This window comes from Halyomorpha halys, unplaced genomic scaffold (genome assembly GCF_000696795.3).
Source record: "Halyomorpha halys isolate HHAL.00 unplaced genomic scaffold, Hhal_1.1 Scaffold819.1, whole genome shotgun sequence".
Classification (NCBI taxonomy): domain Eukaryota; kingdom Metazoa; phylum Arthropoda; class Insecta; order Hemiptera; family Pentatomidae; genus Halyomorpha; species Halyomorpha halys.
The window spans coordinates 295782-311723 of NW_027106888.1; the positions used below are offsets into that span (position 1 = coordinate 295782).

Below are 15942 nucleotides of genomic sequence, written 5' to 3' on the forward strand. Positions count from 1 at the left end.
TCTTTCCAAATGAGATTCAGAAGATGGTGGAACATCTTTTGGCCTTTACTACCCATATATTTGATCATTTCGGGAGTGATTTTGTCAATACCTGCTGCTTTGTCTAATTTGACTTTGTTGATGGCTTCCTGAAGTTCTTCTTCACTGATGTAGTCGTCTTCGGCCCAAACCTCCTCTGCATCCCTCTGGATCTCACCGAGCTCTGCAACTCTTCCTTCTAGCAGATCTTGGAAATACTCTCTCCACCTTCCTTGATGAGTTCATCACGCCACATATTATCTTCATTTCTATCCTTAATTCCCTTCAGTGAAGTCGTTCGTTCCCCTCTCATTCCTTCGAGAACCCTAATTTCTTTGCCTACTTTGTTAATGTTCATTTTATTTACTTAATTTTCTCTTCATGTCATAGGTAGAGATTTTATATATTTCCTTTTTTTAATTTTTGGTATGAATGTGCTTAATCACCACTATTACTAGTTGCCCAAGTTTGTGGTAGATTGTAATTGTCCCGTTTAAACGGAAGATTCAAACAGCTATAATCATATGGCTACTTGCGATTGTAACACCAGTGCCTCATGTGGCCGAGATAACAAAAGACACTCACTTATTTGCTAGCGAGCATTGGCCAGAGGCAGTCTTCTCTTCTATTCTGTAAAGAAAATCATGAGTAAGTACACTTCCGAAGAGCCCTCCGGTAGCCGAGGAGAGGGTAGATGAAGGACTAAAAAACGAAGCATGAATGCATGAGAAAGTCTCCTTCCTTCTATATCTGATTCGCACCATCGCCATCCATCATCGTCACCAATCTGCAGTTTTCATAGCCCCCCAATCAGAATTCATTAACCTCAACCATAAACATTCTGTTTCGGCCACCATTCTTACCTGTAGTTACAATAGATTTAGAATTAAACATTATCATTCTCTCTTGTTCAATCAACCTCTAGATTATAAATTAATCCTCTTTCCGTTACCTAATGTGTTATTTCATTTCAATTGATTTCATACTGTCCACAAACAATATCTAACCAGTAAATCACAATTGTAGTAATACCTGGCCTTAGGTTGATGGCGCACTTCATAAAGTAATACTTATCAAAAAATAAAGTAATTATCTAAATAAAAACCTAGAGCACATTGGCAAGAACCTGTGGACACATGTCTAATATTTTTCAACCTACTATCACCAAAACAAGTTTCATTGAATGATCCTACGTGCTTTGCCTCCCCTTGTTAGCCATGCTTATGTTTCCTATTTTATATCTGGTAATTGAATCATCAACTTTCATTTATTTGATAAATCTGATAATAATCAATTTGAAAATATAAAACTAGTTTAAATACTTGGTCAAAATAATGGTTCCGAACGAACTATGAAATGAAATAGCCTTTTATTTATGTAATAAATTAAAATCATACTCGAAATACAATATAAACATTTAAAGAAGATAGAGAGAAAAAATAAATGAATTTATATCTATAATAGTTGACAAAACATTAACTTCTATCAATTTTCTTTTCCATTGTTCTGTATCCTTTCCTGCATAGGCCTTCCCTTTCGGGAGTCACTTCCCGGGGTGACCAGCCCTATAGGGAGGTGAATTCTTCCTTACTCATTACTCCTTCCAAACATCCCTGTCCCTAGCATCTCTCCACCAGAGGGGTCCTGCCATCCTCTTGAACATATCACTCCACTTTTCTTTTGACGTCCTCTTCTTCTTTGAATGTCGTATGGAGTCCATTCTGTGGAAATTTTTGACCATCTGTCATCTTCCCACCGAAGGAGATGCCCTGCCCATTTCCATTTGCTCAATCATATCATCTTCAGCGTGTCAGTGAGTCCTGTTTCTTTCTGAATCCAAGCATTTTTTATTCGATTTCTTTTCCTCACATTCACAATGCTTCTTCCAATAATATTTTGCCACACCTGTAATTTCCTCTCCTGAGCTATGGTCATTGACCACGCTTGGCATCCATAAGTGACCACTGGACTAATGCACCTATCGAAGACCTGTCTTTTAAGTTCAATACTTGTTTTCCCCCGCATTATATGCCTGAGGGACCAAAACTTTTTCCAGCCGAGTGCCAATCTCCTCTGGACCTCCTATGCTCCTCTATTCGTGAATGATATTAACTGACTCAAATAAATATACTCTTCAACATATGCCAACTTATGGTTGTTAATTTCACACTCTTCTTTTACGCCATTTATCATACGTATCGTCTTTTGGTAGTTCGGTTAAAGACCAACCTCTTCACACAATGCCAGAAGCTGCTTCATCATTTCTCTGTTGTTCCATGCCTTTTGCAAAGAGCACAATATCCTCTGCAAAACGTAGGTTGCTCAGCCATTTTTCATTTATTTTATTGCCTACTTCTACCCGTCCAAGATGCTAGAACACCATCTCCAACACAAGAACAAACAAAATTTGGGATAGTGGATCACCCTGTCACACACCCCCTCAACATCAAACCTTTGTCCTTTCTTTTCAGTCATAATATATGCTGTCATCTCCTTATAAACCTCTGTTATTATCTTAATATATTAGTCCTGTATTCCTATTAATCTCAGTGCCTTAAATATTTCTGAATGTATAATACCGTCAAAAACTTCCTAAAGTCAAGGAAACAAAGATGTAAAGAGAATTTATATTCATTTACTTTCTCGATGATTTGATTTATAATCTGAATGTGGTCCACTGTCGAAAATCCCTTCCTAAAACCTGTTTGTTCTTCGTGAAAACATTCCATTATTCTTTTTGTTAGCCGTTGTTTGAGAACACTGGTGAAAACTTTTGACATAGTTAAACAGAGGGAGATAGCCCGATAATTCTCTATATCATACTTGTTGCCTTTTTTATACAGCAGAATTATTTTACGAACGAACAATAAACAAGACTAAAACTGGGGGAGAGAGTAAATATTTATTAAATAAACATTGGGCTTTTAATACTTCATCAGAGCTTATTAGTAAGCTGGTATTATGTGTCTGATATACTTTAATCAAATTATTAATAATGAAATTTATGTAATAATCATTTATTTATGATTTGGTTGAAATATATCCGACTAATAATTTCATTAGGGTCATTTCACGTCAATACAGTGAACTTTGACCCTGAACTTGAACTTAAAGCTAAATGTACTGCATCGTGGGAAACATAAAAATTAGTAGAATTTACTTTTTGATTTTTTCCGCAGTGAACATTCCGGATTTCAATCCGTAAAGAGCAATTTTTTTATATATAGAATTCATGCCAATTGGGGTTTAAATCAGCTAATTTAATTATAAACATTTTTTTTATCTTTATTGGAATTTACAACTGTACATAATTATACATTAAATAAATCTGATGTATGCTATTATGGAGAAATATAGGGGGGGGGGGTAGAGAAACTGTCCATTGATAACACTCTAATAAAGTTTTTACATTAGCAGGTCTCGTGGTCATCTTCTTTTCAGGCGCCTCGGAGGATTGTCAGGAATGGGAGAGGAAGAAAGGTTAGAAACTAGAGGGTTTGGATGGCTAGGGAGTTTATAATGCAAGGAATGATATTTGGATCGGGCTAGATCGGTTACATATGGAACATTAAGGTCTTTATGGATGGTTTTATCTGTGACAAAGTAAGGAGCATTGAGGATTTTACGAAGGAGTTTGGATTGTAAGGATTGGATACGATAGGAATTCGAAGGTTTATTGGAGCCCCAAAGCTCAACTTCGTATGTCCAGATTGGCCGTATTACAGACATGTAGATCAGTCTTTTGCAATGAATTGGAAGTTTTAGACCGTTTGTCTAGTAAGTGCTGTAATAGTCGAAATCGAAGTGCAGTTTCCTGTCTTTTCAGTCTTGTGTGTGGATTCCAAGTTAGTCGTTTGTTCAGATGTAGTCCAAGGTAGCGGATCTGTTCGACAGGATACTGTAGGGGAGTCGGTAGGTTTACGACAAAGGGTAAAGGTGATTTGATAGGGTGTGTTGGGATTTATTTAATCCTTCAATTACAATATCATTCTTTGAGGGCTGTGATATGGGATTGGAGAGTTTGGGATGCAATTAAAGTGTTATTATTAACTGCGAGCACACATGTGTCATCGGCATACGAGTTGTGAATAGTATTAGGATTGGTTGAGATGTCAGCTGTATAGACAGTGTAGAGGATGGGAAAAAATTAAAATGCAAAAATATGAGTTAACGATTTTTCTTTTTAATATGGAACTATAGTCTCATGTAGAATCGTTCACTTAAACCGATGAGACATTCTGCGTAATTATCACTCGTATACTGTGAACGTAAAGAGAAAAATACGTTTTTGTTTACAAGTGGATGTGTTGAGATGGTCACTGGCTGTAATGGCAACCCTAGGCTACAAAAACTGATTTTCTCATAGGAATACCTGAATTTGTGAAGGATCAAAGTGAAATTTTAATTTGTTTTCTGTTATTTTTTTTTTACAATCTAATCAATACTAGTTATTATTAGTATAGTTTTTCATGGATCTTGAGATTTAGCTGCCTTTTTTTAAAATAACTTTTGTTGTATGATATAATTTTTTGAAATTATTCACAACTATTAGAGTTTCGCACTTTCATTCCTCCATTAAAAAAATCTTTTCCTATTCCGCTTTTAAAACCCGATTAAACTCGGTTTAAAAATTACAAATTCTATTATTTTTAAAAAAGTCTAGATTTGCAATGCTCTATCTTAGAATTATCTAACTTAAACAGATTTTTTAAGTTATTGCTTCCTATTCAACAAAAAATGTGATTTTTTTTTATTTTATTGGGCCTATGTCTTTATGAACTTTCTTGTTACTTTTGAGACCTTCTCCTCTTTAAATATTAGTAAACAAGATTTTCCTTATCCTTTGACAAAATTCCATTTTTTGAGTTGGGCATATTCATTTGGTTGTTTTTAATAATTGAGGGTATTTCTTAGTCGCATTACTAATAAGATACCTCTTAAGTCCTATATGATCCAATCAACAATATGATTTTTTGATTAAAAAAAGTCAATAAATCCTTCTAGAGACGTCCTGTTTCAACCATCGTTTTGAAGGATACCTGTGTATTGTTACTGACTTCAAGAATTCTTTCGAGATATAATTAACTCTTAAATTAATTAACTTAAACTTTATTAATAAATTTTTAATCCACGTTATTAGCTTCAGAGTTAATTACTTGAGATATACAATAGCAACTGGAAGGGAAGTTTTTTTCGCATAATGTGATCGCATCACTTGGAACAGAACATTTCGAATTTTCATATTCATATTTCAGCAAAATTAAAATATAAGGTTCCTGGATCTCATTTATATTTTCAGCGTGTATTTCCAAGGTAGATGCTTTCGGAAATCAAATTTTGTCAAAGCTTATAATGTAACACTACATTACCACAATTTTTTTTTAATTTCTTTTTTTAAACATTTATTTATTGCTATTTACAACTGTACATTATAATACATTTAGTAAATCTGATCTAAGTTAAATTGGAGTGTTACAGGCGTGTAGAGAAACTACGCATTGGTAGCACTCTAATGGCATTTTACATTAGCTGGTCTCGTGGCCACCTTCTTTTCAGGCGCCTCGGAGGATTGTCAGGAATGGAAGAGGATGCAAGGTTAGAAACTAGGGGGTTTTAGTGGTTAGAGAGTTTATAATGGAAGGAGTGATATCTGGTTCGGGCTAGATCGGTCACATAGGGAACATTAAGGTCTTTATGAATGGTTATATCTGTGACAAAGTAAGGAGCATTGAGGATTTTACGGATTGAATACGAGAGGAATTCGAAGGTTTAGGGAAGCCTTTTTTTAATTTCCAAAGTTTATTTATTGATAAATATTACAATCTGCCACAACCTTATTGGGCAATAGGTAATAGTGATAACTGATCACACTCATACTAAAATAAAGGGAAAAAATAATATAAAACAAAAAAAGAATATAAATAAATGAAAAAAAATATTACATAAAAATAAATAAAATCTCTTACACATAAATAGAAGGGTAAAATTTAAACTGTGTACAAGAAGAGAAAAAACATAATAATAATAATAATTTATAATGTAAAATATAACATTATATGAATAAGGCTTTCCAGGATATCTATGTTACATATACAGAAAATTATTTGCGTGAAGACGTAATAGTGAATGGGTTCGGTGAGTGTAAAAAACATGGTTAAATTATACAAATGGAATGATTTTTGGAATAATTTGATCAAAATTTCTGGGTTATTAATACCGTACAGAAAAATAACTGGACAAGGATTGAATCAAAGCATGAGGATAATTAGAAAGATTTATTTGGAATTTTGAGAATTTTGTTAATATGAGATCAAGGATCAAAAGGGATTTGAAGGTCATGGTGTAGTGTTCTGTTCGAAACGTAATAGGGTGCATTAACTATAGTTCTGAGGATTTTGGATTGAAAGAATTGGACACGTTTGATGTTCGATGGTTTAGCTGTTCCCCAAAGTTCAAGTCTTATAGTTCTGAGTATAGTCTTATAAATTATAAATTTGTTTTCTATTGAGAGTTTAGAGGTCCTGCTGACCAGTCGGTATAGTTGGGTGAATCGTCTGTTGAGGTATTGTCTTTTAAGTCTTGTATCTTGGTTCCAGGTGAGTCTTTTATCTACGATAAACCCAATATATCGTACTGTGTCGGATTTGGGTAAAGATCTGTTATTGAAAAGAACAGGTGGGCAGAAGCTGCGGCGGATGGTAAAAGTCAAATGAGTGCATAGGCGAAATTGTTGGAGTTATTGCGATCCAAACTTTTATTTATTGCGTTATTATGTTAAGTGTATTTATTATGTATATTTTATATTATTCTATATGTTATTATTAGTACGTTTAGTATAGTGGTAGAATTGGGAAGGATGCTTGGAGAATATATGTAGATGGAGAGAAGGTTGCAGTGTGAGCGTGTTATTAACCTGTTTATTCTGATGCATTACAATAAAGCTTTGTTTCGGACATGTTTGTTCATATTAGTTTACAGGTCATCTGAGCTTTACTTTATTGAGTAAAACAATCAACACAAATACCAGATCTAGCTGAACAAAAATAGCTTACTTATCTGCACGTAATCATGTATTTGTAACAAAACCACTGCTGCTTCGAATAATATTAAGAGGTGCCAGAAATCGTTTTTTATAAGTTAAAACATAAGTGGAATGAAGTCATCATCACACCTAGGGCCTTGGTCTTCTAGGTTCAGAATATTGTAGGTGTGTCTTTAAAGTCATTAAATCGTAAATAATCTAATTTAATTTATGTTGATAAATAAATTTCGAATTTGTTAGGTATCCGGGAGATGTTTAATGGTTGCCACATACTCACTCAATTAGAAGTTTCTGTTTAATGTGTAAATTTAAACATTTTGATCTAGTATGGCACCCCGGACTGCTATACAAGATGCGTAAATGCCTACTCCTACATACTTCCTACCCACTCATTATCCGTTCTTATCTCTCCGACAGATTATTTCAAATAAATCACAACAGCGCTTATTGATCCCCATACCGTCAGTCTGCTGGTGTACCTTAGGGTAGTAACCTTGTTCCTATCCTTTATACACTTTTCACAGCTGACAATGACACATGTCTATTGTCAGTGAAGAATGATCCTTACATTGCATTCCAAACCCTCCAATCTCACATCACCACTCTTGAAGAATGGTGCCAAAACTGGAGGATTAAAATTAATTCCAATAAATCCCACCAAATCACTTTTACCTTTTGTCGTAGACCCACGACTTCTTGCCCTACAGTATCCTTTAATAATCCCCACTTATTCCTGTCGAACAGATCCGTTACTTAGGACTACATCTGGACAAACGACTGACATGGAATCCTCATACAAGACTAAAAAGACAGGAAACTGCTCGTTGATTCCGACTATTACAACATTTACTAGACAAACTATCTAAATTGGCAATCTATTAAAAAAGACTGATCTACATGACTATTATAAGGCCTATCTGGACATACGGAGTTGAGTTTTGGGGCTCCACTAAACCATCAAATTCCTCCCGAATCCAATCCTTACAGTCCAAAATCCTTCGTAAAATCCTTAATGCTGCTTACTTTGTCACAAATCAAGTCATCCATCAAGATCTCAATGTTCCATATGTTTCCGATTTGGTCAGAACCAGATACCATTCCTTCCATGATAAACTTCCCAACCACCCAAATCCACTTGTTTCTAACCTGGCTTCTCCTTCATTACCTAATAATCCTCCTAGGCGTCTGAAAAGAAGATGGCCTCGAGATCTTCTCCTCTAGAAATATTATTTGAGTTCTATCAATAGGTAGATTCTCCACATGTTTGTATCATGTCAGTATCTCACCTACAGCAAATTTACTTGTTGTAAATATTTTAATAAAGTTGTAAAGAACAATAACTAAAATATTAAAATAAATAACTTTTTAGCAAATATCATGAAAACAACTACTCCTACGAGGATAAACATCTTTATAGTCCATTAAACTAGGTTTAATTTGAGTGCTAATAGACACCTGTACGTGGAATGGTTTTTGAGATACAAATTTCTCAGAATTAATTCAATTACTTCTGAGCTTTCAATATATTTTTTATGAAATGTTACTTTTTAAAAAGCGAATCGAATACTATTGAACGTAAATAGCTCTATCAGGACTCATATTTTAGTAACTTTAATCCACTTTAAACTAAATTTTCTTAGGTTTTCTAGTGTTGTTGCTAGTTTTAAAGACATAGATCTCCGAATGAAAAATTAATTTTTTTAACATTTTGAAACAGCCGTCGTTTTTTATTCCCCCCATCAATTTAGACTAGTAATTACACATAGTTTTCATTAAAGTAATAAAAAAATTGGGTAAAATAACTGTTTGTTTTCCTGCTCTTGGGCTCTTGTACTAGGAGACGCTGTACCAAGCCCGTGGGCTCACAGAATGGTTATGGTTACAAAACAGGGCTCAGTTGACAATGGTTATGATTGAAGATTAAGAAAATATTTAAAAAAATGTTTTGCCACAAAGTTAAAGATTTTCTCTCAATAAGCAATAGATATCATGTTACAAATATGGTTCTGTGATTTCTATGAATTGTAGTTAAATTAAGGCGCGGGAACAGTAAATTATACGGAATTTGGTACTTAGATGGTTCCATATTAGTTTTATCTAATCCCATCATCTACTATCGTTTACGCATGCACAAACCTATTTTCTTCGTATAACTATATTTCGAAAACAGTTAATCTGGTTTTACCGTATTGGGAAAAAAGTTGGGAACCATTGAACCATGCATTGCATCCACTTACGCATCCGTAAACATATATTCCAAGAGAAACTAATATTTTGAAAATTGCTTGTCTGATTTTGTCCAATATTGTTGAAAAAATGAGGATTAGTGTAAACATGTTCTAGTATAAATTTTATCAAATTTCATGTAATGTAATGTAAATCTAAATTTTCTTGACAAGTCCATATTTGCAAAATTAATGCTGTATCTCAAAAAATAATTCTTTATTTTTCAAAACATTTATTTCGAAATCAGCAGCTTAAAAAACATGGAAAACTGTAATGAAATAATTTCTTCTAGCTAGATCTTTTATATAGTCCAATGTGAGTTATTGAGTTGGTTGAAGTAGTTCAGCTTTTAAAAATTCATTAATGCTCAAAAGGCGTTAAACAAGAAAAAGAAATTGGCAGAAAATGTAAAAGGACAGCGTGAATATAAAAAAGGAGAAGGTTCTAAGAAAAATAAATCAGAATTTTCCTCAACCGAATTCGAGTCCCGTAAGCTGAGACTGAGTATGGACACTTTATTTTGCACGTGTGAAGAATGAGTCTTCTTCACAATAAGCCTTCTTATCCAACCGGATCTGAACCAGCTCAAAATAACGATTCACTATTTCATATAATTGAATCTAAATGGCAGCACTAGAAGTGAGGCTGCACGCCTCCTAATTCTAAATACCAATTTAAGTGACTTAGTGTTGGTTAAGCATCAGTTTCACTGGTGTATGGGAAATAATAGAAAACGACGATTTTTAGGTAACATCAATGATAAAAATCTGATTTTCGGATCACACAGCTTTTACTATTATCACCCTGATTTAAGATGAACTTGATCCTTATATGTTTTAAAAAAGTTATTTCTTTTTTTTTTCGGGATGACAATACATCTCTTTACTACGTATTTCATATATAAGTATTATAGATTTTTATTTGAGTGTGCACGAGAATGCATATTTATGGATTTCTTTAGGTGCGAAAAACGAATATAAACTTTTTCCTGCTTTGTTTTAATTACGAAAAAAAAAAATCTTAAGAACATCAGCACAAATTCTATTCAAAATTTGGTCACTTAATCATGTTAATTGTTGATTGAACAGAAGAAATTATGATATTTGAACAAGTAAGGTAACTAAAAATTATATTAACTAATTATAATTTGTTCTAGGAAGAAGAGAGAAATTATTTGAGGTGATCATTCGACTGCACGACGACTAAGATGGAATCTAATTCATCATCTTAAAGAAATTGCCAATTCTCCGTAATAAGTAAATATAGTTCATTTTTATTTGTAATTTGTTATTATTTATTTGTAATATGTTTTGTTGTTTTCATCGACATGTGAAATATGCCTGAGTACATCACTCTCCCGGCCCTCCTTCCATTCAAGTAAATCATCCTCCCGGCACTCCTCCATTCAAGTACATCACCCTCCCGGCACTCCTCCATTCAAGTATTATCAACCTCCCGGCCCTCCTCCATTCAAGTACATCACCCTCCCGGCACTCCTCCATTCAAAGACCTATCACCGTATCCACTCAATATTTTATCCCAGCATCTAAGTCTTACATTTCAATCAACTGACTAGAGCTGGAAGTTTCTAATTTCCAAACAAACTGTTTTCACTCCTTTCTCTGTATTTTTTTAATCACCTCCTATTGTTGTAGAAGTAAGAGATACGGCACAGATACAATACATCCAACCCTAAAGAGATGGTGATGTCCTTATTGAAGAAAATACGCTGCATAGAGAAAATAATCCTGTAGCAACATAAGGCGATTGGTTATAACTGTCATTGCACTACCATGCAACATCCAACCACTCCGACACAGCAAGAGTTCATCGAGGTAAATAGTGACAGAAATTCGACAAACACTGGGGCTTCGACCACCAGTGGTCAGAACAGAATGAAGCCAGTACGTGAAACGAACAGCCCTCAAGATAGTCAGTTTTACCGCACTGATAATCAAATGACGAACAACTGGACTTCAATTTGGGCAAACAGGTCTGTCGAGATGGCAAATAGTCCTGTCGATACGGATGTAAATTCATATTCTGTACAACAGGAAACTGTTATTCAAGACGAAGGCCAGGCTGCAGCTGGTACATGGCGGATAGATAATTCTTCATCACTGTATCCTAGAGAAATACATTTAAATAACACTTATTTTTCAAATAATCAACCATCATTTCGGGATACTTATCAGACTCAATTTAATTTTAGCAGACAACCTGAATCAATTGCATTTGAGCCAATCGGGATGAATTATAACAGTAGCTTAGAAGAAACGTTTCATTTTGGTCAAACAAATCTGTCTGAGCGTGTTATCAACCAACCACATTCATTGTACCAGGAGCCTTCGTTGAGACATGATCAACTTCATAGTGATTTCCTCAACAGAGAAATGTTAGATTTCGATACCGACTTGGTAGAAAGTGGTGAAGAACAATCCTCAAATGCAGATATTTCTGCGAACTTCACTGAAAGCCAGGATATAGAACTTGAACCATCGAAAGAAGTTAGCCAGTTTTCTTCATCCAATGTTGAAGTAAATTACGCCAATCAGTCCTGCTTCTCACTTGGTGAAGTTTACAGTGAAGCGTCAAATCAGACACCATACGTGCAACTAGAACAAAGCAACCATTCAGTTGAATTTCAGTCACAGTTTTATGAGAAGTCAGTGGGACCTGATAAAATGAGAGAACAAAAAGAAATATGGAATGAACAGGGAAACGAATCAACTGAACAAATAAATAACAATCAGAATAACAAAAAGGAAGAAAATGTATGTGTTACTGCACTTCATGAAAACTGGGTTTTCATTCCTGATGATGCAATTATACCAGACGAAGCAAGACGACTACGCTTGACGTCAAGTGGAAATATAGAACCCGATCCTCTATGTGTGATGGAAGATGTCAATGTTAATAATGTAATGAATCAAGTAGATAATACAAATAACTATAATGTGTCTGGAGGACCTTTCGTCTTTGGTAATCAAGAAGAAGCACTATTCTATGAATCAAGGATAAAAGAAATTGATGCAATCGATTCTGCGCTATCCATCGTCGAGAAAAAGATGGAAATTGATTCAAATTGTTATGATTTAGACAGCACCAGCACAAAAAACATTGAGACATTCCAACATATAGGATACAACAAAGGAGATAATGAGTCATTCATACCAGGGACAACGGAATTTACTGTTATGGCTCTTACAATACAACCAGGAGATTCTCCATTACCTCCTGAAACAGAAGATCCTGGTCAGAGTTCACAACCACTTGATCTGGTAGAAGAGATGGAAGGGTCAAACATACCAGTGTCGTCGACTGGATTTGAGATGGAACCTTGTCAGGAATCAAGCTCACGACGTGAAATAGATCAATTATCTGATGAAGCTGCTATTGCTAATGAGGCTTCATCAACTGAACCATCTTCTTTCAGCGAAATACAACAAACAGAACCATGCAGTACTAGTACGTATAATCTTCAAAGTGAAAATGTACTAGAAAAAACATCAGAGGACGAGCTTGGAGGCGTGAATTTGCAGACAATGACACCTGATAATGCAATCATTCGATTGGATGACAAAAAAAATCCTAATACAGAGAATAAATCTGCTATTAACAGTGAAGTTGAAGAAAGATCACATACTGAAAGAGGAACTGAAAGTATAATTCCAGAATCTATGAATATAACAGACCAACCATCTACCAATCGTCCAGAACACCTATTGGGATCTGAAACAGAAGTGCGGAGTAAAAATGAAATACCGTCTTCAACAGGAGAGTTACCCGGAACAAATGTATTGGAGTTTTCAGGGGAACTTGTGATGAATCGTGATGAAGGCGAAACTGAAAATAACAAGTCTTTTAATGAACAACCTTCTGCTGAATATTTATCAACTGAACTATCTGCTGTACCTCAAATGCATATAACACTGAGTAATTCGAGCGATAGTACTCAAGACGAAAACATACAACGAAAAGAATTGGAGGATGAAAATGTAGGCGTTAGTTTAGAATCAGCTGAGTCCGCCACAGCTGAAGAAAACCTACATCGAGAATCGGAGATTCAAGAAACCAAAGAGATTGATTCAGATTTATCTTTGAATGAAAAAAATACGTCAAAAGATTCTAATGCTGATTTACGTAGCAGCATCAGTACGGAAAATATTGAAACAAAAATTGGACAAAACGATGAGGGAACTGAAACCGTTATACAAGTACAAGAATCTGTTGATATTCCACCACCATCAGCAGTTGTGACAGAATATCAATTACCTTCTGATAAAACCCTCCAGGAAAGCTCTGACAAGGAAATGCCTACCAGAGAGTTATCCGAACCCAATACATCAGAGACTCCGATACTTGTGATGAATCCTTCAGGAAAAACAGGTTCACAAAGCGAAACAAAAAAAGATAAATCCCCCAAGGAAGGGACCTCAATTGAAATTATATCAACTGAACCATCTTTGCTATCCCAAATACAGAAGACAGAGAATAGTTCAACTTATAGTGCTCAAGGTGATAAAAAACCAGAAAAAGGATCGGAAGATGAGCATGAGGTTGTGAGTCTAGAATCTGCCAGACCTAATCATCGAATTGAGATAGAGACTGATATTGCAACTAATCAAATAATAGATAAAAATGCTGATGAGCCATCCGTATCCGACCAAGATAAAGAAAACCCCGACCAAGAAACTAAGCTAAAAGGAAGCGAAGAGATGAATTTAACTTCGTGTTTGAACCAACAAATTAAACAGATTGATTTAAGCTGCAGCACTAGTACAAAAAGTACCGAAAAAACTAATAGAAATATTGAAGAAGAAACTGTAGCAGCATTGCCAACTGGCACTCGACCAGAAAATCAAATACTTAGTGAAATAAAAACACAGAATACCTCTGAAATACAATATAATGCTGGAGAATCATCTGAACCAAATATATCGGAATTGTCGACGGTAAGCGAGATGAGTCCAATAGAAAAAACGGGTCAGCTGAGTGAAAAGAATGTATGCCAGCCTCCTAAAGAAGAATCATCGGCCATGGGTCCATCATGTTCCCTGGCCCAAACGCAACAGATTCTAATACATGATGAACCAACTATTGATGATAATGTTGAAATTCATATTTCACCTAGCGCTCTGGCCTGGTTAAGCGAACCAGATACCCAAACTACATTCAGATCACAACCTTGTACTGAGCAACTTGAAAACTATAAAATAGAACAAGGGCCGCTACCAACAGCTGAAGATTTGTCTGGCATATTTTTATCCGAACAATTAGGTGACCCAAGTACATCTGAGGTTTCGGGAACGGTCGAACAAAAGGAAGCTTCGGAAGGATCAGCAAATCCTAAAGTCGAACATATTTCTACAGAAGTAGCGCCAAAACCAGTGAATGATAACGACCATCCCCCTCAAAGCACAATATCGGGTCCATCAGCACACGAGCTGACAGAGGTTAGCTTTGAATCTGAACCTTCAATTTCTTGTGTTGGAAGTGAACCATCCACTTCGGTTGAAGGAGAAGATCAACAAATTGCTTCAGAGGATGGAGCTCCTCCGGCAAAAAAGAAACGGACAGAATCCAAACCTATCATGAAATTGCGAGTAAAGGAAACGAGAAAGTCCACTAGAGTCAAGAAACATCCAGAGCGACTCTTTTACATTGGAAAAGGACAATTGTTTTAAATTAAAAACATTCATCTGCCTAAGGTGACTATTTATTTTTCAGTCAATTGTAACATTTTACAGGGTTAGTAAGTGTTTGCCTTTCTCTATTCTAAGAATTGTATGACGAACATTCACAATGAGTATATTTTAAAACTCCTGATTGGGTTTAGACGCTAAAAAAAAAATTTAAATCCTGACAATAAAAGTGTGCTGTATAATTTTTATTATAAATTTCGGATTTAATTGTTGTTATATTGTATTAATGTGATATTTTTCATAAGTTAGGCTCTGTTAACTAAGGATTTTCGCTCTTCATTTAAAAAATTTTGTATTGTAACAGTTAAGAATTTAACAAAATTAAGAGTTATCACTAACCGTCCAATAGGAATGAGTGAATGCAATAAGTTTCTTAGCTTCTATTCCTATTTTTTATCTCTACCTTAAAATGTAACCTTACAATCTAACATGTTTAAACATTTAGTTTTTATTGGTCATTAAACTTTCAATAAAATATTTAAGTATAAGTATGTTAAAAACTTTTTACCGTCTGTATATACTAAAATTCAGTATGTTGTATATAATTTACCTTTATAATTGGAAAAAAATAATTTTAGATATAGTTGAGAATTCTTTAAATTTGTATAAAATTCTTTTTATCAAGAATTATTTCTATTTTTGAGAACTATGTTATTCTGTGACAAAAATACAACATATCTTTGTAACATATGAAATATGTTTTAAGTTCTTACAAAAAGAAGGGACCAAGGAATATTCGGTAAAATAGTCACGCATTTTTCGACAAGTATTTTAAAATGTAATTTAAAAAATAGGCAGATGAAAAATTTTAATACTTATTGACAAAATATTCGCTTGCAACAAAATTGTTTATATGATTACTGTAAATATCGAGATATCGTATGTATTTTTTTTTTGTAAATAATTACATAATCAAATGTTCTCAGTTATTGTCTGAATGATAAAACGGTC

At 34.5% G+C, this 15942-nt stretch overlaps 1 protein-coding gene across 2 annotated transcripts in view; it reads left to right on the forward strand.

The window, feature by feature from the left end:
- LOC106686447 (uro-adherence factor A) overlaps positions 1-15484 on the forward strand; it is a 38591-nt gene extending 23107 nt beyond the window's left edge. Inside the window, exons 2-3 of one of the 2 annotated variants that reach the window (XM_014429767.2) lie at positions 10443-10542; positions 10942-15484. In XM_014429767.2, the coding sequence (XP_014285253.1) occupies positions 11080-14973 (3894 nt within the window). In that variant the 5' untranslated portion in view covers positions 10443-10542; positions 10942-11079 and the 3' untranslated portion in view covers positions 14974-15484. Of the gene's footprint in view, positions 1-10300; positions 10543-10941 lie in introns of those variants that run through there. The other variant, XM_014429770.2, reaches the window with a different exon arrangement.
- Positions 15485-15942: the final 458 nt, after the last annotated feature.